Here is a 23454-nt window from a genome sequence, read left to right on the forward strand (position 1 = left end):
ATTCCTCTTTAAAAACCCTCTCCTACTCATGCTTTCTTTCAGTTTCTTTATTCACCAATATAACTTTCCAATTCAGGAATACTGCCTTCAGGAAAACCTACCGTAAGCAGTCACTTTCCCTCTGAGGCAAACATCTGCCAGATTCCATTCTTCCTAACAGTCCAGCCCTGACATTCAAGTCAGTTCATATCTCTAGAGCTTAAAGGGCCCTCCCAACCCATTTAGTCCAACCCCCTCTTTTTAAAAATTTTTTTTATTTTTTGTTTTTTTTTTGGGGGGGGGCAATGGGGGGTTAAGTGACTTGCCCAGGGTCACACAGCTAGTAAGTTTCAAGTGTCTGAGGCTGGATTTGAACTCAGGTATTCCTGAATCCAGGGCCGGTGCTTTATCCACTGCGCCACCTAGCCGCCCTAAACCCCTCTTTTTAAAGAAGGGATGACTTAATACTCCAGGAGCTGAAGTGACTTTCCCCAGAACAGATCCTTCCAGCACATGGTATCATACCAAGAAGTCTCAGCCGGGATTAAAAGTTTCAATGAGAATGCTATCTTCTTTGCCATATACCTGGAGCATGAAGTTTATGGTCTGGGGGCCCACAGATAAATAAAATAAGATTATGGCCCCATATCTCGGAAGCACTGAAAGATAAAAAATCCTAGTCCTATGCTATATTCCTCACATAGGAAAATATGGAAATTCTTCCTTTTATAATATGTCAAACTACTATAGGGGAACCCAACTCTAGCTCAGAACAAGCTATCTAAATGAGACAAGGGGCATCTATGATGAAGGTATTCAAGAGTACTCCAGGGGCGGCTAGGTGGCGCAGTGGATAAAGCACTGGCCTTGGAGTCAGGAGTACCTGAGTTCAAATCCTGCCTCAGACACTTGACTTACTAGCTGTGTGACCCTGGGCAAGTCACTTAACCCCCATTGCCCTGCAAAAAAAAAAGAGTACTCCATTGAAACTGTAGCACTGCAAGACATACGCTCTGGGGATCTAAAACATAGCACAAGTCTTTTAGGTACCATTTTTAGAGTCCTTTGCCCTCACCCTACTATGCCAACTCAATCCTGGAAGCTCATTAGAATCACTCCTCCTACTCAGCACTCAAAAAAAGAAAAAAGGCATAAATCTTGGAAGAACAGGAGGAAGTCAGCATTTTGCAACTATCATAGTGTTTTTAAGGTTTTAAAGCTGTACTTAACTGATAAGAATGAAGGGTTACACCATTGCCATACTGTTCCGACTTTAGCATGTGTTCTTTGTTTGACAAGGAAATATTGGAAAGAATATGTTTCTTCCACCACCATGCTTTCAGTGACTTTAGACCATCCATCCATCCATTCATTTTTGCGGGACAATGAGGGTTAAGTGACTTGCCCAGGGTCACACAGCTACTAAGTGTCAAGTGTCTGAGGTCAGATTTGAATTCAGATCCTCCTGAATCCAGGGCCGGTGCTCTATCCACTGTGCCACCTGGTTGCCTCGACTTTAGATCATTTAAATCAAATGTTGATACTAAATTGGAAGTGAATTAAAGCAACTACAGATCCTAGTGTTGCTTTATAATCTATTCTTTTTCATTTGTCTCTGGGGTTCCTTTCCAGCATCAGATCCATGATCTGATTATCATCCACCTAGCCCTAAGCTTTTCTTTTAACCCTAGTAAGGGGAGACTTGTAAATGAACTAATCCCACTTCAGCAGAAGGTGCTTCTTTATTCCTCTGTCCCAAGAGTCACAAGACTAAAGAGTTGGCAACTTTCCCCTTTGTAAACTGAGATCACTTTTTAATTTAAAAAAATATATAAAAATATATATTATGATATAAATACAATAAATATATAACAAATAATAAGTAAATGTTGTTGTTGTTTTTTGGTTTTGGTGAGGCAAGGGGGGTTAAGTGACTTGCCTAGGGTCACACAGCTACTAAGTGTCAAGTGTCTGAGGCTGGATTTGAACTCAGGTACTCCTGAATCCAAGGTCGATGCTTTATCCACTGCGCCACCTAGCTGCCCCCATAATAAGTAAATGTAAAGATATTCACATATAAATGTAAGCATGAATATAAATAAAAAATAAAAACAAAGTAAAAGATTAGGCCTGGGGCAGCTAGGTGGCGCAGTGGATAAAGCATCGACCTTGGATTCAGGAGTACATGAGTTCAAATCCAGCCTCAGACACTTGACACTTACTAGCTGTGTGACCCTGGGCAAGTCACTTAACCCCCCATTGCCCCGCCAAAAAAAAAAAAAAATTAAAAAAAAAAAAAGATTAGACCTACTTTATAGTCATCCAGGTGGCAGAGTAGATAGAATACTGGACCTGGAGTCAGGAAGATCTGAGTTCAAATCTAGCCTCACATACTAACTGTGTGATCCTGGGCAAATCAATTAACCTGTCTGCCTCAGTTCCTTCATTTATAAAATAGGCATCACAACAGCTAGCACTTAACTTGCAGGGTTATTGTGAAGATCAAAAGAGATCATATTTGTAAAGCACTTAGCACAGTACCTGGTATTTAGTAAGCACTTAATACATGTTTATTTCCTTCCTTCCTTAGTGATCTTACATAGTGCTTTTAAGAAATTCGATTCACACACATATGACTGGATCCTTGCAGTATCTGTCTATTGTCACTACAATCAGTGGCTTCTTCCCTCTTCTCCAAATTCCATATCTTGTTTAGTAGAAGATAAGCATTGATGGAGTACCTACTATATGCCAGGCACTATGCTAAATGCCTCTTTAAAAAAATTATCACATTTGATCCTCACAATAACTCTGGGAGGTAGGTGCTATTATTATCACATCATTTTACAACTGAGGAAATTGTGGGAAACAAACATTAAATGACTTTCCCTTTGTCACTCAGCTAATAAGTATCTGAGGCTAGATTTGAACTTGGGTCTTCTTGACTCCAGACCTAGCACTCAACACTGTCACCAGCAGCTTTTTATTTAGAATTATACAAATACAACAAAACAACTTAATGGCAGATGGAGTGATATGATGTGAACGTTTATAGTATTTGTGAGTCTTAGCTGTTAAGGAATAACCACATTCAAAAAATAGTCTCCCCTTGAGAAATTATACACAAAATCTAAAATCACATTGAGAGAAAAAAAGGCAGGAATTTAAGATAAATAGTAGATTTTGGACACTCCAGCTATTAAAAATCTCTTCTAGGAGCAGCTAGGTGGCATAGTGGATAAAGCACCCACCCTGGATTCAGGAGGATCTGAGTTCAAATGAGACTTCAGACACTTGACACTTATTAGCTGTGTGACCCTGGGCAAGTCACTTAACCCTCATTGCCCTGCAAAAAAAAAAAATCTCTTCCTTACTACTATAACAAGATCAGAAAACAGTGACTTACCACCTGCAATTTTAAGGAAATCTTCACCTGTTGCTTTGTAAACCTAAAGCAAAGATAAATCACAGTCAAATTTTTTAATGCAACATCTTATCACACAATCACTTAGCTATTACTCAGGATGGCTTAGAAGGGACTTTCACTGCTGAAACATACCTCAATGTACCGATTCCCCATGTGGTGTTTGTGTCTCTGCAGTGCAAGGTCTCTGTGCTCTTCACTCACAAACCTGACCAGTGCTTCTCCATTTCTTCGACCCTGGGCATTCAGACAAAGTGCGGCACCTCCCCTATAAGGATTAAAAAAAAACACACACTCACATACATTATATATTTAGTTATATAATATATACTATACATACATATATTGGAAGGTGGCAGGAAGAGGATAAATGAGAGAATAAAAAAGGTGATGTAATTCATTATATCCCGTTGGAGTTGTTTAAAAGTTAAGAGCAATTCAGGGCAGCCCCGCAAAAAAAAAAAAAAAAAAAAGAAAGAAAGAAAGAAAAGTTAAGAGCAATTCAAGAAAGCTTACTTGGCAATGTTAAGGCCTTTAAAGAATCTTGCAATATCTTGGTCTGATGACTGCCAGGGCAAACCTCTTGCCCTGACGATAGTGTTATCATCCACCAGTTCCATCTTGCTGCTGTGGAACAAGTAAGGACATTTAGATACTTCCAGAATTTATCAATGCCTCTCATCTTTACCACCTCCCCTGGATCCTCTCATATAAACAGAAAAGGTTTAGATATTCCCATTCAGCAAATTTCTGGTCTTTTTGCTTCCATGCATTAGTTCTTTTTGGTTCAGGTTTCAGTAGATGGTAACATTACATCAGGTGCCCAATAAGAGAGGCAGGGCTCAATGTTCTCTTAGCCTTTGTGGATCACAGAACAGCTTGCACATTTCAAAGATAGCAAGTTTCTCCATTCCAACTGCCTTTGTATGAGTGGATAAGTCACAAAAATGTCTTACTGGAACTTTAGCTACCCTCATGGGGCTTACATTTAACTGGGAAGATCTGGCCATGAAAAGAAAATTTAAAGTGATTTTCTATCACTTCTAAGATAGGGTGCTTCCAGAAGTAGACTACCAGACTTTAAGTACATTTTCCAGCTCTTTTCAGCATACAGTGATAGGTTTTAAGTGCAGTCCCATTTTCGAGCCCTGAGCCAGGGTCAAATCAAGAGCTTTGGGCATACCTGCTGAGGGAAAGACTCTCTTCCTCCCTGAATCAACCTTCTGGGGTTGCTGCCCAATTCTCCCCTTTGTAGGGCCCTGCCCCAGGATGAGATTCAGCTTAGGTCTGCCCTTTGTGGACAAGACCTTTTCCATCTTCTCCATGACAAGCAAGACACCCCTGACTTCCTATCTGGTTCCTCCCTGACATAAGGAGTCTCATACAACATATCACCATCTACCCAGAGGGTGAACTCCTTGGAAAGGCCTCATTCTAATCTTATACCTCCCTCAATGAAGTGTCCAAACACTGCTATTCTGCTTAGATTCACTGTTCCAGGGTTACATACTCCCAGACCCTCTCCCAGTGATTCCAAACCCCATGCTGCTACTGTACAAATCCTCCTCCCTATCCTCAGCCTTACACCCCTACCATGGGATACTCCACATCTGGCTACACTCTTCTCTCCTCTGGAATGCTTGCAACTTCCCTTCATCTTAAACCTGTTTCTTTTTCATTATGTCCACCTTTGAGACAAGGCTCCCTTCCTGATGATGCTTTTTCTCCAACCACTCTTTCCTGTACAGGTTACCCTTTCTATCATATCTCTTGACTTGAAGTGGGGGAATCTGACTATTCCTTCTAATGCCACTTTTGTTTGTTTGTTTTTGTTATTTTGTGGGGCAATGAGGGTTAAGTTATTTTTCCAGAGCTACACAGCTACTAAGTGTCAAGTGTCTGAGGTCAGATTTGACCTCAGGCCCTCCTGAATCCAGGGCCAGTGCTCTATCCACTGTGCCACCTAGATATCCCCTCTAATGCCACTTTTAAGCCCACCTGCAACCACCTTTACTAAGCAATCTATCTTCCTTTGATATTCACATATCCAAATTTACCATATAATCTAGATCTTTCTTCCTCAGTATATTCAGTGCCTGGATCATAATTATTCTCTCTTCCTCATCTCCTGTCCTTATAATAGTGGACTTCAGCAGATACCGACATCCCTTCAAATACCCTAGAGCTGGGGGCAGGTAGGTGGCACAGTGGATGAAGCACCGACCCTGGATTCAGGAGGACCTGAGTTCAAATCCGGTCTCAGACACTTGACACCTACTAGCTGTGTGACCTTGGGTAAGTCACTTAACCCTCATTACCCCACAAAATAATAATAATAATACCCTAGAGCTTCCCAGTTCCTCAATCTACTCAATTCACAATTTATATGATCTACTTTTGCATTCCACCTCAACTACACAAAGCAATGGTCATATCCTTGACTTTATCATTATCCACAAATGTTCCTCTTCCTTGTTCAAGAATTCTGAAATTCTCTTTTCTGATCATAATATTCCATCTTTCCCAATACCTTATGACCCCTAACCATGTTTTTTGTTATCATCATGACATGCATTCTCCCCTTCCACCCAGCCCATTACCCCTGCACTTGCCTAAATTCTGTTCCCTTCCTTAATGACCTCTTGTTAAACCAACTCAAGTCCACACTCTCCTCAACTCTTGTGCTATCTCTTACCCCTGAAAAAAAAAATTATTGATAACTAATCTAGTCTAAAAATTATATAACTTTGGACTTATGAAAAATTATGATTGTATGAAAAATGATAAGTTTAGATAAATTATAATTGGGCCGTAAGTCCCGCCGTGGTCACCATTCAAATGTGAGAATATTTTAAATGACTAGCTGGGCCTAATTTTGGGGGGGACTATGGAAGACTAATCTAGGGATTTTTGATTAACTTGCTATCTGACTGCTATTAATTTAATGTGGGCCATTTATAAAGTTCCACCACACTGCTCTACTCCCAAATTGATAAGCAAAATATTAAGAAGTCTCTTAACTAAATAATCAAAGCAAAGTTTATTTATGAGATACTATTTAAAATTAAGAATACAGGGAAATAAAATGTACAACCTGACTGCATTGGAATGTGTCTCTTTCCACTGTGTCTCTTTCCCACCTGCTGTGCCTGGAACTTTTTTAATACAATAAGGGCCTTAGCCATGCCACTCAGGTACTTTATTCTAACTCCCCTTTCACTTTGTAAATCCCCCTGCTTCTAACTTTCCTCTCCTTACTGCCACTGCTGAACCCCTGTTTCTCTCTCACCGACCTTCTGTCTGTCTGCTCCGTCAGTCTGCCCTCTGCTGCCTTTGCCGCCCCTCTAATCTTGTCTGCTGGCCTTTCCTCCTTGCTCCTAGTCCTGCATTACTGTTCATCTCGTCCCCCTTGTCTGTCTGCCCCCCCCCTTCAATCTTGTCTCTCTATCTAGTCCATCCTCCCCACTGTCTCACTCCCAGGTCTATATATACCCTTTATCCCTACTCAAATCTCGGGGCTTTTTGCACCCACACACCAAGCTAATCTGCCAGTCAGGGCTGCGGCTGGGGCTGCAGGGATGCTCCAGCATCACGTGCCTCACCAGAGCCCAGCCTGGACAAGCCCAGTATCTCTCAGATCCCTCCACTCAGGTCAGAGGGGGCTTTTCTCCCCCAGCTGTCTGATCTGGGGTCTTGTACAGCCTAAGGGGCTTTTTGAGCTCAGCTGAAGCAGAGGGGGAAGGGAAGAGACCCTGAGGGCCTAAGGCTTTCTAATCTCAGCCTAAAGGTAGGGTCCCCAAACCAAAATAAATTTCCATACCCCCTTGTCCTATCAGTGATCATACCTTTCTAAGTTCCAAACCTTGATAATTCCCATGATCCACTGTTTTTTCTCCTATTAACATGCTCCTGAATGGAGCTGGAAGAAATCATAAAACCATGCTGTCTTGGCCTCTTGGAAATTTTTATCATATAATGTCAACTGGTCCCTCACTGTAGCAAGATAACCATTCTATTCTTCCCTCCTCCATTCATTATCCTACTTTCCAAGTGGCTCCTACAAATATTCTCTTCTCAATCCCCCATAGCAACCCTTCCCCTACTCTCTTGGCTGAGGACTTCATCTGGCCAAAAAATTTCCAACTATTCACCAAGAAGCTTCTTCTTCTCCACTCTTCCTTGTCTTGCATCATTCAGATATTTTCCTCTACTATCTGCTCTTCCACAGAGATCTCAGGAGAAAAGGCAGCCTTTCTTGCTGCTCCCCTGATCCCATTCTATCCAGTCTCCTCTAGCAAATTCTACCCTCTATCAGTACCACTGTAAACTTTCATCTCTATTTACTAACACCTCCCCTGCAACCTACAGACACTCCCATGTGTCCTCAACAAAACACCAGACCTAGTATCAAAAATGAAAAGGGCGAATTCACTACCAATGAAGAGAAAATTAGAGCAATTATTAAGGAGTTTTTTTTCCCAATCATATACCAATAAATCTGGAAATCGAAGTGAAATGGGTGAATATTTGTAATAATATAAATTGCTCAGATTAGGAGAAGAGGAAATAGAATGCATAAATAACCCCATCTTAGAAAAATAAACTGAACAAGCCAATAATGAACTCCCTAAGAAAACCTTCAGCCAGATGGATTTACAAGCAAATCCTACCAAACTATTCATTCCAATACTATACAAACTATTTGGAAAAAAAAAAACCAAACAGGCAAAGAAGGAGTGTTACCATGTCCTTTCTTTTATGATACAAATTACAGTGCTGACAATGACTAATATGGAAAAGTTTTGCCTGATTGCACACATATAACCTAGATCAAATGGATTACTGTCTCAGAAAGGGAGTAAGGAAGAGAGAGAATTTGGAACTCAAAATTAAAAAAAAATTAATGTTAAAATTGTCTTTACATGTAATTGGGGTTCACATTTTATTGTGGGCCCCTTGAGGGCCAGAGTTATAATTTTTTTTGTCTTTGTATCCCTAGCTATTAGAACAGTGCATGACACACTATAAGAACTTAAAAAATGTTTCTTGACTGATCTGGGTAATATAATGTCCTAAGAATGAGTCCTATTGTTTATTTCCCACTACACACTAGCTATCCATTTGACAATCAATGGGAAAGCATGAGGTTTAAATTGTACTTCTGCCAGGTTTGATTCAAATTGACCCTCAGTAACAGGGAATGGCTAAACAAGTTATGGCATATGATTGTGATGGAAGACTACTGTGCTATAAGAAATGATGAACTCAATGAGCTTAGAAAAACATGGAGGGGCAGCTAGATTTTAGGTGGATAGAGTTCAGGGCCTGGAGTCAGAAAGATCTAAGTTCAAATCTGGCCTCAGACACTAGCTGTATAACCTTGGGCAAGTCATTTAAACCAAATTGCCTCAAAAAAAGAAAAAAGGAAATCATAGAAAGAATTGCAAGAAATAATGAAGAGAGAAATGAGCACAACCAAGAGAACAATGTATACAGTAATAGCAATAGTTTTAGAATGACTTTGAGGGGGGCAGCTAGGCGGCACAGCGGATAGAGCACCGGCCCTGGAGTCAGGAGTACCTGAGTTCAAATCCGGCCTCAGACACTTGACACTTACTAGCTGTGTGACCCTGGGCAAGTCACTTAACCCCAACTGCCCCCCCCACAAGAATGACTTCGAGCAACTAAATTATTTTTACTATTGTAAATATCCAAATTAACAATAAAAGGACATGTGAAGGAAGATGCTATCTGCATCCAGAGAAAGAACTAATAAATAGATGTATAATTTTACATGCATGTACACACACACACACACACACATATACATATACATAACTATTTGTGTCTAATGGTAGCCAACTCTAGGGCAAAGGAGGGGAGAGAAAACAAAAAAATTTACATAACTTTGTTGTACATTTAAAAGGAATAGCAAGGTGTACATAGATGGATTTGCACTTTCATGTGCAATCTTTTTAAAAATTACACTATATTATGGAAATGCTTGTTTTATTCCATAAATTAAAAATAAAATGTTTTAAAAACTCAATATTGTGTAATGATCAACTGTGACTGATTTAGCTCTCCTGAGCAATGATCCAAGACGATTCCAAAAGCCTCATGATGGAAAATGCTATCAGCATCCAGAAAAAGGGCTGATAGAATATGATAGCAGATGCAAGTATACTATTTTTACTTTTTTTTTGTAGGTTTTTTTCCCTTTTGTTCTGTTTCTTCTTTCACAATATGACTAACATGGAAATATGTTTTACAAAATTGCACATATATAACCTGTATCAAATTGCTGTCTTAGGGAGGAAGAAAAATTTGGAACTCAAAACCTTATTTTAAAAATGAATGTTGGGGCAGCTAGGTGGTGTAGTGCATAGAGCACCAGCCCTGGAATCAGGAGGACCTGAGTTCAAATCTAGTCTCAGACACTGTGTGACCCTGGGCAAGTCACTTAACCCCAACTGCCTCACCCCCCCCCCCAAAAAAAGAATGTTAAAATTGTTTTTACATGTAATTGGAAAAAAATAAAATACTATTTTAAAAAGAAACAAAAAGCAAATTGATGTTCAACACCAAAACTGAGGCAGATACTTAAATGTTTCTCCACCCAAGTATATAGGGAGGGTGGAACTCCCTGTTTTCCTATAATGAATCACCAGGAAATCATTCATTATGTATTTTAGTAACTTTCCATGTTTTATTCTTCACATGCTCATATTTCTCCCAAGTCCTGGGACATTATCCTAGTAGATCAACAATTGACCTAAATAAATTGCAAAGGAGAAGGAATGTACTTGTTCATGAATGGTTTTAGGACCAAAACAGAAAGAAAATTCCAGAAGTTTCTATTCCCTTCAAGTACCTTTGTGGTGTCATGTACTTTGTCCCTCTTTGGTTCTCTTCTGATTTACTAATCAAATATCCCCACACCAGTGCTGTGAATACACTTAGAGAAGAAATAACACCACTTCACTTTTTTTTTGGGGGGGGGCAGGGCAATGAGGGTTAAGTGACTACTTGCCCTCACCACTTCACTTTCAACTTAATGAGCATTTATTAAGCATAATACTGTTCTAGGCATTTGGGACATGAATTAAAAAATGAACTGTTCCTTCTACCCCTAAAGAGCTTATACATACTGGGAGGATTCAACATGTAAGTAGAGAAGTAATATTAAGTATATAAAAAGTAATACAAGGGGGCAGCTAGGTGGTGCAGTGTATAAAGTACTGGCCCTGGATTCAGGAGGACCTGGGTTCAAATCCGGCTTCAGACACTTGACACTTACTAGATGTGTGATCCTGGGCAAGTCACTTAACCCTCATTGCCCCACCCTCCACACCCAAAAAAAAATAATACAAAGTTGTTTCAACAGGGAATGATTGTGGCAACTGGAGGGCAAGGACAGGGAGAGGAAAAACTAGGGAAGGCTTCAGATAGGAAGTGAATATTCAGTGGGGATGAGAGAAAAGATATGCAATCTATACAGAGGAGGTGAGAAGTCCAGACGTGGGGGCCCACCTACATAAGGCCATAGAGGAAGAAGATGGCCTGATGTGCAAGAGGAAAAGCCAGCAGCCTAGTTTGACTTAAAAGGAGAATTGATAAAGGGGGGAAATATGAACTAAGACTAGAAATGCAAATGAGACTATGACTGGAGAGGGCTTTAAATACCAAGCAGAGAAACTCAGAGTATCAACTGATAAAGAATTTGATAAAAACAATTGATAATGCCAACTGTGAGCCCTTAAGGTTTCAGATCTTTCTCTCTTCTAGCTTTAGTAGAGATTTTTCTATTCCTGTGGGTTTTAATTTTTTCCATTTGGAAATAGGTGGCCTGCAAAGGTTCATATGAGAGAATAATCATCTCTACAATTTCACCAAGAAGCTTGAAAGAGATCAGACCTCAGAGGTCGTATACACTCTCTCCAAAGGATGAATCTTGGTTACAACATCCCCATAGAAGTCATTCAATCTCCATTTCAATATCTTCCATGACTTGACTTGCATTTCTGAATACCTTGAATGTGGACTTCTACTGTAATTTTTTCCACTGTCACAACAAGGAACTTAGAAATTATCTTTGACTCTTTACTCTGCCTCTTTCCCCAGTGCCAAATCATGCCAACTCTACTTCTACAATCTCATACATATCTTTCCCAAATTTCTCCCCTCACCTTCATGAGGCTACCTCGATTCAAGACCTTATTGACTCTTCCTCTCACTGGTCTACAACTTACTTTAGTAAGTTTTTTCCCTTTTTCCAATTATCAAATTCATCTTCCTAATGTGTAGGCCTAACCCTGTCACTTGCCTACCCAAACACCTCAAGTGGCTACTCTTCTTTAGGAAGCCATCTAAGGTCCTCTAGAAACTAGCTCCAACTTACCTGATCTTATTTCATACTACTCACTCAAATGTATTTTATGTTCCAGGTGAACTGGACTAACTGTTCTCATCCTTCACTCTCTTACCTCCATGAATTTGAGTATAACATGCCTCCTGCCTGAAATACACTGCCAAAACATACTCTTCTCCCCTCTAGGTCAGTCTATCAACAAGCATTTGTTAATCACTACATGCCAAGCACTATGCTAAGTGCTAGGGATACAAAGAAAGACAAAAACAGTTCCTGCCTTCAAGAAGCCTGCATTCTAATCACAAGTAATTTCACTTCTAAAATATTCTTATAGTATATTATATAATCTTATAGTTTGTATCTCTCTACCTATAACACATTTAACCTTATAGTATATTTATGTACAGGGCAGTTATGTGGCAAAGCGGATAGAGTGCATGGCCTGGAGGTAGGAATTCATCTTTCCGAGTTCAAATCTAGTTTCAGACATGTTCTAGCTATGTGACCCTGGGCAAGTCACTTAACTTTGGTGTATCTCAGTTTCCTTATCCGTAAAATGAGTTGGAGAAGGAAATGTCAAATCACTATAGTATCATCTTTGCCAAGAAAACCCATACAACTGAACAACATAAATATTTATGTTCATCTACATAACATTTTACCCATTCTTCGCCCCTCCCCCCTTACCCCCCAAATCCCTATGAAACTGTAAGGTACTTGAAAAACAATTGCTTTCAACTTTCCCAGTTCATTATGACTTACACAATCACTTAATACTTGTTAAATTAAAATTTATTCCATCTTCCACATGAGAACTTTCCAAATATCTGAAGACATCTATTACGTTTCTCCCTTGGACTTCTCTTTTCCAGGATAATCATCTCTAGGGCCCCTATTTTTTTTTTTAACACGGCATATTTTCACAAATGCCTTCTGGTCCAGACCTTGGTTACCTTCCCCTGGATGGTCTCTAGTTGTCCATACATCTTTTAAAGTTACATCTTTAGAACCAAATAAAACATTGCAGATAGTCTCCCAGCATGCATCACAACAGGACTCCTATCTTCCACTCTCTCTTACCAGTGCTATTCTCTCTCAAAACCAAAACCTAAACAGACCTTGGGCAGGCTGCTTGACCTAAGTCATGGTTTCTTACATGTAAAATGGGATCAACACTTGCACCATCTACCTTACAGTGTTGCTACAAGGAAAGTACTATGTAAACTGGGAAACTGCTAGAAAAAAATGGGCACTTATCCAATGAAATTACATATATATAAAGTGACTTGTAGACTTTCGAGCACCAGCTACACGCCAACCAACAATATAGTTATAATACTATGTCACGGAAGGCAAAAGTCATTAAACACTCCCAAGAACTTGTCACTTTTTACAAGAATATAAACTATTCTCTCTTGTTTTGATGCTCACAAGTACCTCAAAACAAGGCATCAGGGAACCCAGCAAACCTCAGTTCCTCACAGCATCATAGGATAGACTTGAGGACTATCTGGTAGTAGGAACAATATGTTCATTGGTCAGAAAGCAAATCTTCTTCCCTTCTCCAAAACCCAAAGCACTATCAAGCCAGATTTAAGTGGAAAAAACAAAGAATCAAAACTGTAAAAAGAAAGGAAGGAAGGAAAGGATAGAAAAAAAGGCTCAAGACAAAACACTGAGAACAGCATTACTCAGTTACTTACCAAGTTCCACTTTCAAATTTGTAATTCACTCTCTCTGGATCTGAAAACCTGTGATCTACAAAAGAGGTAAACACACACCATGATTTTTAACTAAACACAGGAGATGGAAGACAAGGAGCACATGACATGTAGGGGAAGGAGTGGGGAAAGGGGTACAAGGAAGAGTTATCTTCTGGACATCTGCTGTTTCCAAAGTTGTGCTTACTGTATGGTTCTGAAATCATTGTTAGAATAACATTCCCCATATCTTCAACTTCTGAGGCTCCATATCGGGAGGTTGAAACACCCTTCTCAAGATGCAAGCCTGTGAATTAGAGTTAAGGTAATATTTTTTCTTTTCTTTCCTTTTTTTTTTTTGAAGTAAAGTTCTTTAATTCCTTAATCACTAAGTCAGTTTTACATTTAGCCTCTACCTAAAGGATATGAAGCAAAAGGCTAGCTGAAAAACACCAAAGACCAAATGATCCCCTCTGGAGAGCCTGGTCTGGCTTGTGTCATGTTATTTTTTGTTGTTCAGTTGTTTCCATGAAGTCCAAGTCTTTGTGACCTAATTTGGGGTTTTATTGGCAAAGATACTGGAGTAGTTTTCCATTTCTGTTTTCAGTTCATTTTACAAATGAGAAAACGGAGGCAAAAAGGGTTAAGTGACTTACCCAGAGTCACATAGCTAGTATCTGAGGCCAGATTTGAACTTACCAAGATGAGTCTTCCTGACTCTAGCCCTGGTACTCTATCCACTGAGCTATCTACCTCACTGCCCCTAAACCCAGAGCCTAACCGTTACCAATTTGTCTCTCAAATATCTTCCTGATTATAAAGGAAGGTACCAATACTGAGCTAAAGACACTAAAGACACTGAGCTAAAGGCAAGGAATAATAAAAATGTCTTTTATAGAGCAGAAATGAGTTTAAGCATTCCAAATCAAAGTATGACATCAGGGCTCCTCACATATCCAAAGAGTCAAAGAAGGATTTAGAGTTAACATGTTCACAAGCCTTCTGGAAGATAAGGTTCACAGTTGTTACAATCAGCATCTATACTAAAGTCACACAGATCTGGGGTATTTAAAGTACTTGCAAAGCAAGGGTGAAGAAAGGACTATGCTAACTTAAGTAGTACAAGTTAAATATGAGCTGAATATCATTTAAAGGTGTGGCTGAACATAATGAACTGAAACCAACAACAAAAACCTCATGCACCCAAATAAATTAGTGTTTTTTCCTTCAAAATAGCCTTGGGAGACAATACACTTTATTCTAATTAGACTGTCTCTGTATGTCTTTGATAATGTTTTTTTGCAGAACTGCCTTCAGAATCTAGGGCATATTCTTTTAGATACTCTCACTATCATTCAATCTCCATCCTTTAAGGATGTGTGTATGTATACATACATACATACATACACACCCACATATACCCTTAAATAGATAATGTTAATATGTGGTTTTCTAAGTCAATATGTAGCCCATAGGGACCCTTATGTATGGTTCAATAGTCCTAATTTCTCTTTGAGTTTGACATCATGGATCTGGAGTTCTAAAATTGCATGGCAGTGGTAATATCATTATGGTATTATAAAACACATATGTATCATATATAAATGTTATTTTTATTAAATTTGGGGATTTAAATATCTCCCAAGGGTGTTTTTGAAGGTCCACTTATTTAGATGTTTTGAAGATGATCTTTCTTATAAAATCAGTCTCAATATATGGCTGACTAGCACAAGTAGAAGTAATAATAATATTTGGCATTTATATAGCCAGGTTGCAAAGTGCTTTATATATATTACGTCAATGTGATCCTCACACCAAGCTTGTGAGGTAAATGCTATTATACCAGTTTTATAGATGACAACACAGATATAGCAGAGAAAGGGTCAGTGTGGTGTGATATAGACCCGAGTCTTATTTGACAGATCATGCTCATAACTCTTTACAAAATACTTTCTTTCATAAACAACCTGTGAAATACATAGTGCAACTCATCTCCATTTGACACATAAGCAAACTACATTTCTAGGGAAGACAATGGCAAACCACTCCAGTATTTCTGCCAAGAAATTTCCAAATGGGGTCATCTGCCAAACTTCCCAATTTTTGTCCAGGCTACCCTCATCCTTCCAATCCCCCAATTTCACAACCTTAGAATTATCCTCAACTCCTTTCTCTCCTCAACCATCATATCTAATCAGTTGCAAAGCTGTGTTTCTACCCCAATAATATTCTACTCATAGAACCACTGCCCTTGTTCAGGACCTCATTGTCTTCCACCTAGATTACTGCAATAGCTTAATTATTCTCCTGACACCAGTTTCTTCCAAATTCTCCTCTATAAAGCTGCCAAAGTGATTTACCTGAAGTACAGGTCTAATCATGCTACTTCCCTAGTCACACTCCAGTGGCTCCTTATTACCTCTTACCTCTAGGAGCAAATACAAACTCCTTTGTTAGGCATTTAAATCCATTTACAACCTGATCCCATCCCTACCCTTACAACTTTATTATACATTGTTCTTTACATGCTCCATAGTCTAGCCAAAGTGGCTCTCACATAGCACTGAATCACTGTGCCTTTGCACATACTGTCCTCATGAATGGAATGCACTCTCTCCTCACTTCTCTTAGTAGCCTTAATCTCCTTCAAAACACAGCTCATGCTCTACCTTGTAGATAACCCCCTGATGCCTCCCAACTGCAAATGCTTCCTCCTTCAAAAATTACCTTGCATTTCTATATGCTTAGATATTGTCTCCCCCTCAAAATATAAGCTCCTTGAAGTCAGGGACTGCTTCACGTTTGTCATTGTATATTCAGTTCCTACAATATATTAATTACTTAATACGTTCTTACTGATTTCCTTTACATTCCTTCATTTACGTTATTGAGGTACTGTCAGGTGACAAGGGCAACAAAGAGTCTTACACCACTGGAGAGAATTCAGTATGAAAGTAAAGCTAACAAGCACTCTGGAATACAATCAAGCAGAGTGAATTAATCTTTAACATATTTTCACATACTTAACTTGCTCAGAATTATTACAATCATCCCATCCTCCTGAGATTCAGATTTTTCTTTATCACAAAAAGAATCGTATTTTTTCAGGCACTGAGAGAGATGAATTTGGCTTTCATTTTATAACTATGATCATCATCATTTCTTAAGTTTAAAATGCGACATAGGAAAAAATGCAGCTTAATGTAGGCTAAAATGAACTTTTACAGCTTACGCAAGTCTAGTCAGGGAAACTTGAGTCCCATAACATAGAAGACATGTTGGTGCCCCATAATTATAACAATGACCAATATAGAATTCTGCCTTTCATTGTACATTTGTTATTCCTCTGGAAATCTGTGGTCTTCACCAGAATTTCCATTCAAGTTTCTGAAACTTAAGAATGGCACAGTGTATTTAATTACAAAATAGTTTGCATACAAAGTCCTACAAAGGTGACCAATGAGGTCAAGTACAAGCTCTTGCAACTTCTAACCAAACTGAAAACACTGTGAAGGTCTACCAACCGACAGTTTGAGCTGTCTTAGGACAAAAGTGTAAGCAGAGAGGACCTAAGAATGTCCAACACTACTAGATGAGAACTTTTTTGGTCATGGTGGCCAACAACAAGCCAACAGGCCAAAATAGAGAGTTTTCTATCCTGCAATTCTTCCTTCTGTTTTTACGGAGCAGCAGATTCTAAGAATTAGTTTTTCAGAGGTTTTATAAGCAGATTTGGGGCAGCTAGGTGGTACAGTGGATAGAGTGCTGGGTCTGGAGTCAGGAAGACTCATCTTTCTGAGTTCAAATCTGGCCTTACTAGCTGTGTGACCCTGGGCAAGTCACCAAACCCTGTTTGTCTCAGTTTTTTCATTTGTAAAATGAGATGGAGAAAAAAATAGCAAACTTCTCCAGCATCTGCCAAGAAAACCCCAAATGAGGTCATGAAGAGGGGGACATAACCTAAAACAATGCTAAAACAACAGATTTACCTGTGGATTTCCAATATTCAAACTTTGTCCAATGAGTTGATATACTTAACTAGGAGATGTGAACCACATCTTACGTAGACATACTTGTGTTCACAGGTTCTCTTTGGAGAAATGAATAAAGAAGTCTGCTGACTTGATTCATCTTACAAAAATCATTTCATGGGGCAGCTGGTCATTTTGAATTGCAAGGGCTTATGAGGTTAAGCAAAGAGACTGCCCATGAAGGTAAGTGAAGTTCATAAATCATCATCTATAGCGGAAAATGAAGAAGAAATCCTCAAGAGTATAACAAGATCCTCCAAACCAAGTCCTGGACACTTGGTGACTATATAATACAAAGAAATTAACTGAGGAGGAAGACGGAATATATTTGGGGGGTTCAAGAAGCCTAAGCAGCTAAAGTGAAAGCTAAAAGCTAAAGATTGTATATTTAAAGGTATCACATTCATATATCACAAATTCTTTAAAAAGAACAAGCAAAGGGGCAGCTAGGTGGCGCAGTGGATAGAGCACCTTCCCTGGATTCAGGAGGACCTGAGTTCAAATCCAGCCTCAGACTCTTGACACTTACTAGCTGTGTGACCCTGGGCAAGTCACTTAACCCCAACTGCCTCACCAAAAAAAAGCAAGCAGTAGATATAGAAAGCATCCAAGGACTGTTAGTTCTATTGACTTTTTTAATATAGAAAACTGGTTAACAAGGTAGTTTTTCAGAACTAGAGGTCTGTTTGTACTTAGCTCAACTGGATACAATAAAGGTCAAATTAAATAGATGAGTAGATGGGATTGTGTAAATTATAACAGCTTCAACCTCACCTATTTTTAAAAATCACTGTCTCCCATCCCCATCCCCCAACCCAAACAGGGAAGTTTATTGTTGTTTTTTAAATAAGAAATTTTACTTTATTATCATATATTGGGTAAGTTTAATTAATGGAAAAGAGTTGACAAGAACAATAAAAACAAAAGAAAAGGTAATCTCACTGGTAAGAACACAGTAAGAAGAGACATAACCACTGGGGTTAACATCAAATTCAGTTGCTAAAAATTTGATGTGAATGTATAATATACACAAGCCATACTGCCTCATACAACAGTGAAGAGCAAGGAAAGAATAAAGGAGTTAGCTCAGAGCTTAGTATGAAACTTCACCATACCAGATCATCACAAGAATATTTGTGCAGGAAACCAGGAGAACAGACATATGTGAGAAGGAATCATTCTGCTGGCATTTTCTTTACATACTCTGGGTTATCTAAATGAAACTCTTAAAGGTCCCTTTCTAGTTCCAAATCTATAGTCCTATGATCTAGCCTCATTAATAAATAGTAGAACTTTTACCTTTTGAGTATACCCTAAGTATCAGGTGATAAAATAGAAATTGTACTTCACAATTCAAGCAAAGAGGAACCCCTAGACCTAACCAAATACATGATAAGTATGTCTACATTGAAAATTACCATTTTAAAGGCAATCAGGGATTGATTTTCAAAATCTTAGAGGGAAAATAACAAAACAATTGAAAGGATAATTGAGATAACTTTTGCTTTAAAAAAAGGCAATTGAGGAGTTATATTCATATTTTTCATTTACATAAAAATGAGAATTGTACATCTCTACATCAAGAGCATCACTGATGAAAACATAAGGTAACAGGGAGACTTATAAGACTTTGTGTAAAGCAAACCACATCTTCAACAAACAGGTGAAAGAGAAAACTGCAAGAAGGGTTGAAAGGCACTACTCAGTAAGCACAAAACATCAAAAAAGTGAAAATGACTGTATCTTAACAAATGAGAAACAACTGGTTACCAATATATCAGTCTTTTCAGAAGCAGGTCACTAACTGCTTAGGGCCAAAGTCACAATTAAGTGATAAAGAAAATAAGATCCTGTGTCTTTTTTTTCTTTTAAGCATGAGAGTAAAATATAATGAAGTCTTTAAAATGCAGTTCCTCAAAATCAGCATATGTTTAACACGTTAAAATGATTAAAAAACCAAACAAACCTAATGGCAGATGAAACCCAAGAATAAAGTCATTAAACAGAATGCAAAATATTAACACTGATAAAGGCACAAAAGAAAGAAGAAATGTCCATATTCACCAAAGGTGCCTGAAAAATATCATGAAGTGTATAATCTATACCAAATTGCTGACCATCTCACAGAAGGGGAAGTGAAGCGGGGGGAGGAGAAAATTTGGCACTCAAAACATTTTTTTTTAAATGAACGTTAAAAACAGTCTTTACATGTCATTGGGAAAAAATAAAGTATTATTTTAAAAAAAAAGAAAAGGCAAAGGATTTCCTTCTGAACAGAATTCTAACAAGAGAAGATTCCCTACCGATGATGAGGTTCCTTAGGGGATTTCATTTGCTAATGACACAGTACTTACTCCATAGGGCCTTAAAATATTAGACTCTTTAATGAAATCCATGGCCATTAGAAAGATGAGTCTTGGCATCAATACATGTTGTCCAACTTATGACATAACAGATAGGCAACTTACTGATTTAGTCCATCAGTATATTAGGACAGGAACCCTAAATGGATAATAATCAAAGCATTAAAAAGAAAAAAATAAGCTCCACTGTGTCCTTTTTTCAATCATTTCCCCACTTGAAACCTCAAAAATTATCTCCATAATCCTTCACTATCAATAGTGTTTATGACATAGACAGGCAATTTATCAAATTAGTCCATCGGTATATTAGGATGGGCATCCCAGATGGATGGAAAAGATCCAGTGAATTTGGCAAATGGTGTGCTCCTTTCAATGACCTCCCCATTGAAGAAAACCCCAAATAGTCACTCAATAATGCTTCATTATCATGAATCATGCATACTACAATTTCAAAAGTACCAAAACTACAAGTAACTCAAAGTACAATGAAAAAGATTCACAGTGGGCACAAGCAGACTGTAGCATATTACCGATGAAGACATGTGTGTGAAATTTGAAAGATGTATAACTAGAAAGGAAATGGCCAATCACATAATCAAGATGAGGTATAACAAATGATAAGCCATAATGCTGCACTGGCACCCATGGAATAGTAAGAAGGAAAAAGTATAAAGACTGTTGTATATCTCTATGGCAGATTAATAGAAGGACATGGATAAGAATTGCACAAAATGTGAAGAGATAAGATGATTAACTGCACCAGTGAGGCAGATTTATGAGATCATGGATCTAAATTATTTGTTAGGATTTTCGTATTAGTTGAATATGCCTAGATTGTATGCTCTGGTGCGAAATGATGTTCAGACTCAAATTTTAGTGCAGTTCCTTTATGAATGGCCATTACTTAATTTCTCTTTTCAAATCCTTTACATCTACCTATCACCTCTGACCCAAATTATTAGAAAGAACATAAAGACAGTACAAAAATAAAGAAAACAGAGAAATGTCCCATTAATATAGTTAACAAATATTCTTGGAATACTATTTAGAAAGTATTGCCCTGAAGTGGCCAATCCCCAAATAACACTGCAAGATCTTCTTTTAAGATTTTTTACATACAATAACAACAACAAAAACTTTAAAGAAACCCACCAGAACCCACATTGGGAGGCAGCCTGGAAAAAAAATTGGCAATTCTGCCACTCTGGTCTCCCTTTCAATATTGTAACCAAACAAAAGAATAAAAGGAATTAAGTAGAATTAGCACCCAAAAGGAGACACCAAGATAGAAAGTGACAGAGAACTGAGTTAAGATTTAGGCTTTTATCTAAGAGTTACTCTCAAATACTCAAATGGATATATGAGTCTGTCTAAGCTAATATCCCCTCCAAAGATACAGATTACAATTTAGCTTTGTTTGCCTGTCCTGACTATACTTACCCACATCTTCTCTTAAGTCTTCAAAAGGTGCCTAATCCAACATGTTGAGTTCTTCATCTTAAGAACACCACATGGGGCAGCTAGGTGGCGCAGTGGATAGAGCACCGGCCCTGGAGTCAGGAGTACCTGAGTTCAAATCCGGCCTCAGACACTTAACACTTACTAGCTGTGTGACCCTGGGCAAGTCACTTAACCCCAATTGCCTCACTAAAAAAAAAAAATTTTTTTAAAGAAAAAAGAAAAAAAGAACACCACACCACTAAAACATGGAAGTTGTTTGCCTGTTATCTCTTCCATTTGATCTGCCCATTTTTTCAGTTGTACATTTTTTGATGACATACTTTTGTGATCTCAAAGAGCAATTCCTTTTTTGTAATGTGTACAGCCTGTTAATGTCCACCACATGCTTCTGCTTTTCTATTTCCCTTGGAGTGACCCACAATCTCATTTCTTCAGAGTCTTTAGTATTCTACATTCCATGGTCATATATCTATGAAAGAATAATGGCATTAACATTGTTGGTAGTTATGAACTGAACCAATCGTCCTGGAAAGCAATTTGGAACCATGCTCAAAGGCCTATGAAACTGTGCATACCCTTTGATCCAGCAATAGTACTATTAGGTCTTTATCCTAAAGAGACCATAAAAAAAGGAAAAGGACCCACATATAGAAAAATATTTATAGCAACTCTTTTTGTGGTGGCAAAAAAATTAGAAATTGAGACGATGCTCATCAGCTGGGGAATGGCTAAACAATTTATGGCATATGAATGTAATTAAATACTATTGTGCTATAAGAAATGATTAGCAGGTAGATTTCAGAAAACCCTGGACTTACATGAACTGATGCTGAATGAAGTGAGTAGAACAAGAACATTGTACACAATAACAGCAACATTATGCAAGGATCAACTCTGATGGACTTAGCTCTTCTCAGTAATTCAAGGATCCAAGACAATTTGAAAAGACTCATGATAGAAAATGTTCTCCACATCCAGAAAAAGAACTATGGGATCTGAATACAGATCAAAGCAAACTATTTTCGTTTTGGGGGTTTTTCCATTGTTTTTCCTTTTGTTCTGATTCTTCTTTCACAACATGATTAATGTGGAAATGCTTAACATGAATATACCATATAGCCATTATCAGATTGCTTGCTGTTTTAGAGAGGGGGGACAGAAGGGAGGGAGAAAAATTTGGAACTCAAAATCTTACAAAAGTGGATACTGAAAATTATATTTACATGTAATTGTAAAAAAAATACTATTAGTAAGGTGGGAAACCTATATAATAAATGCTACACACTATTTTTTTAAAATGGCATTAAAAAGATGGACCAAAAAGAAATCAAATTTATTCATAAAATTAAAAAAATATCAATTCAGTAAGGAAGGGGAAAAAGGGAAGAAATGGGAAGAAAAGGAAATGGAGAAAGAGAGGGACAGGGAAAAGAGAGGAAAAAGACCTTTATTTCAGGAAGAAACTCAGGGCCAATAAAGACTGTACAATTTCCCAAAAGCAATCCAGCCTGTGCTCTGCTTCCTGTTTAAATCTGGATCCAATTAATTTTATTTATAATGTCAATCCAAAGTAAACTAATAAACAAATTCTATGGGTTATCCCAACAGCAGCATATAGGTCTGGAAAATAGGAAAAATCCAGTGGATGAAGAATGTCTAAGTAAATAAATAGGTCAAACTCTTCAATGATTATGGGTCTCATCTAGCAGACCCAATAGGCCAATAGTGTTCCAATATTTTGATTCAATCAACATAATGTCATCTGCTAGCAGGACTACGTAATAGACCTCACAATCTATAGGGAACCCTTCCTTGATGTATTTCTTCCATGACAGCGAACATTTGTAGCATGCATATTCCTGTTTTATACCTGAAACCCCTCCACATTAATATCAAGCATTGAATGAAGTTCTCATTCTCTCTCAAGATATCTTGTATGATTTTTGACATTCAGGATATAACTCCTTGCAGGAGAAGGGCTTTTAAGGGGATCTTTTGTTATACTGAACCAAATTATATATTTTTTAAACAATTAACAGTGAGGTCTTGAATTTGCTATCTTTCTTTTTTTTTTTTTTCCTTTTCTTTCTTTTTTTTTTTTTTTTAATCAAGGCAACTGGGGTTA

The 23454-nt window shown here is 38.1% G+C and overlaps 1 protein-coding gene across 3 annotated transcripts in view; it reads right to left on the reverse strand.

Moving 5' to 3' along the window:
• ESRP1 (epithelial splicing regulatory protein 1) overlaps positions 1-23454 on the reverse strand; it is an 84996-nt gene that overhangs the window by 41879 nt on the left and 19663 nt on the right. For 2 of the 3 annotated variants that reach the window (XM_043976184.1, XM_043976183.1), the window contains exons 5-9: positions 13683-13781; positions 13478-13532; positions 3920-4030; positions 3539-3671; positions 3386-3428 (exon numbers count right to left, since the gene is read on the reverse strand). In XM_043976184.1, the coding sequence (XP_043832119.1) occupies positions 3386-3428; positions 3539-3671; positions 3920-4030; positions 13478-13532; positions 13683-13781 (441 nt within the window). The remainder of the gene's footprint in view (positions 1-3385; positions 3429-3538; positions 3672-3919; positions 4031-13477; positions 13533-13682; positions 13782-23454) is intronic. The other variant, XM_043976182.1, reaches the window with a different exon arrangement.

Source organism: Dromiciops gliroides, chromosome 1 (assembly GCF_019393635.1).
Source record: "Dromiciops gliroides isolate mDroGli1 chromosome 1, mDroGli1.pri, whole genome shotgun sequence".
NCBI classification, from domain to species: domain Eukaryota; kingdom Metazoa; phylum Chordata; class Mammalia; order Microbiotheria; family Microbiotheriidae; genus Dromiciops; species Dromiciops gliroides.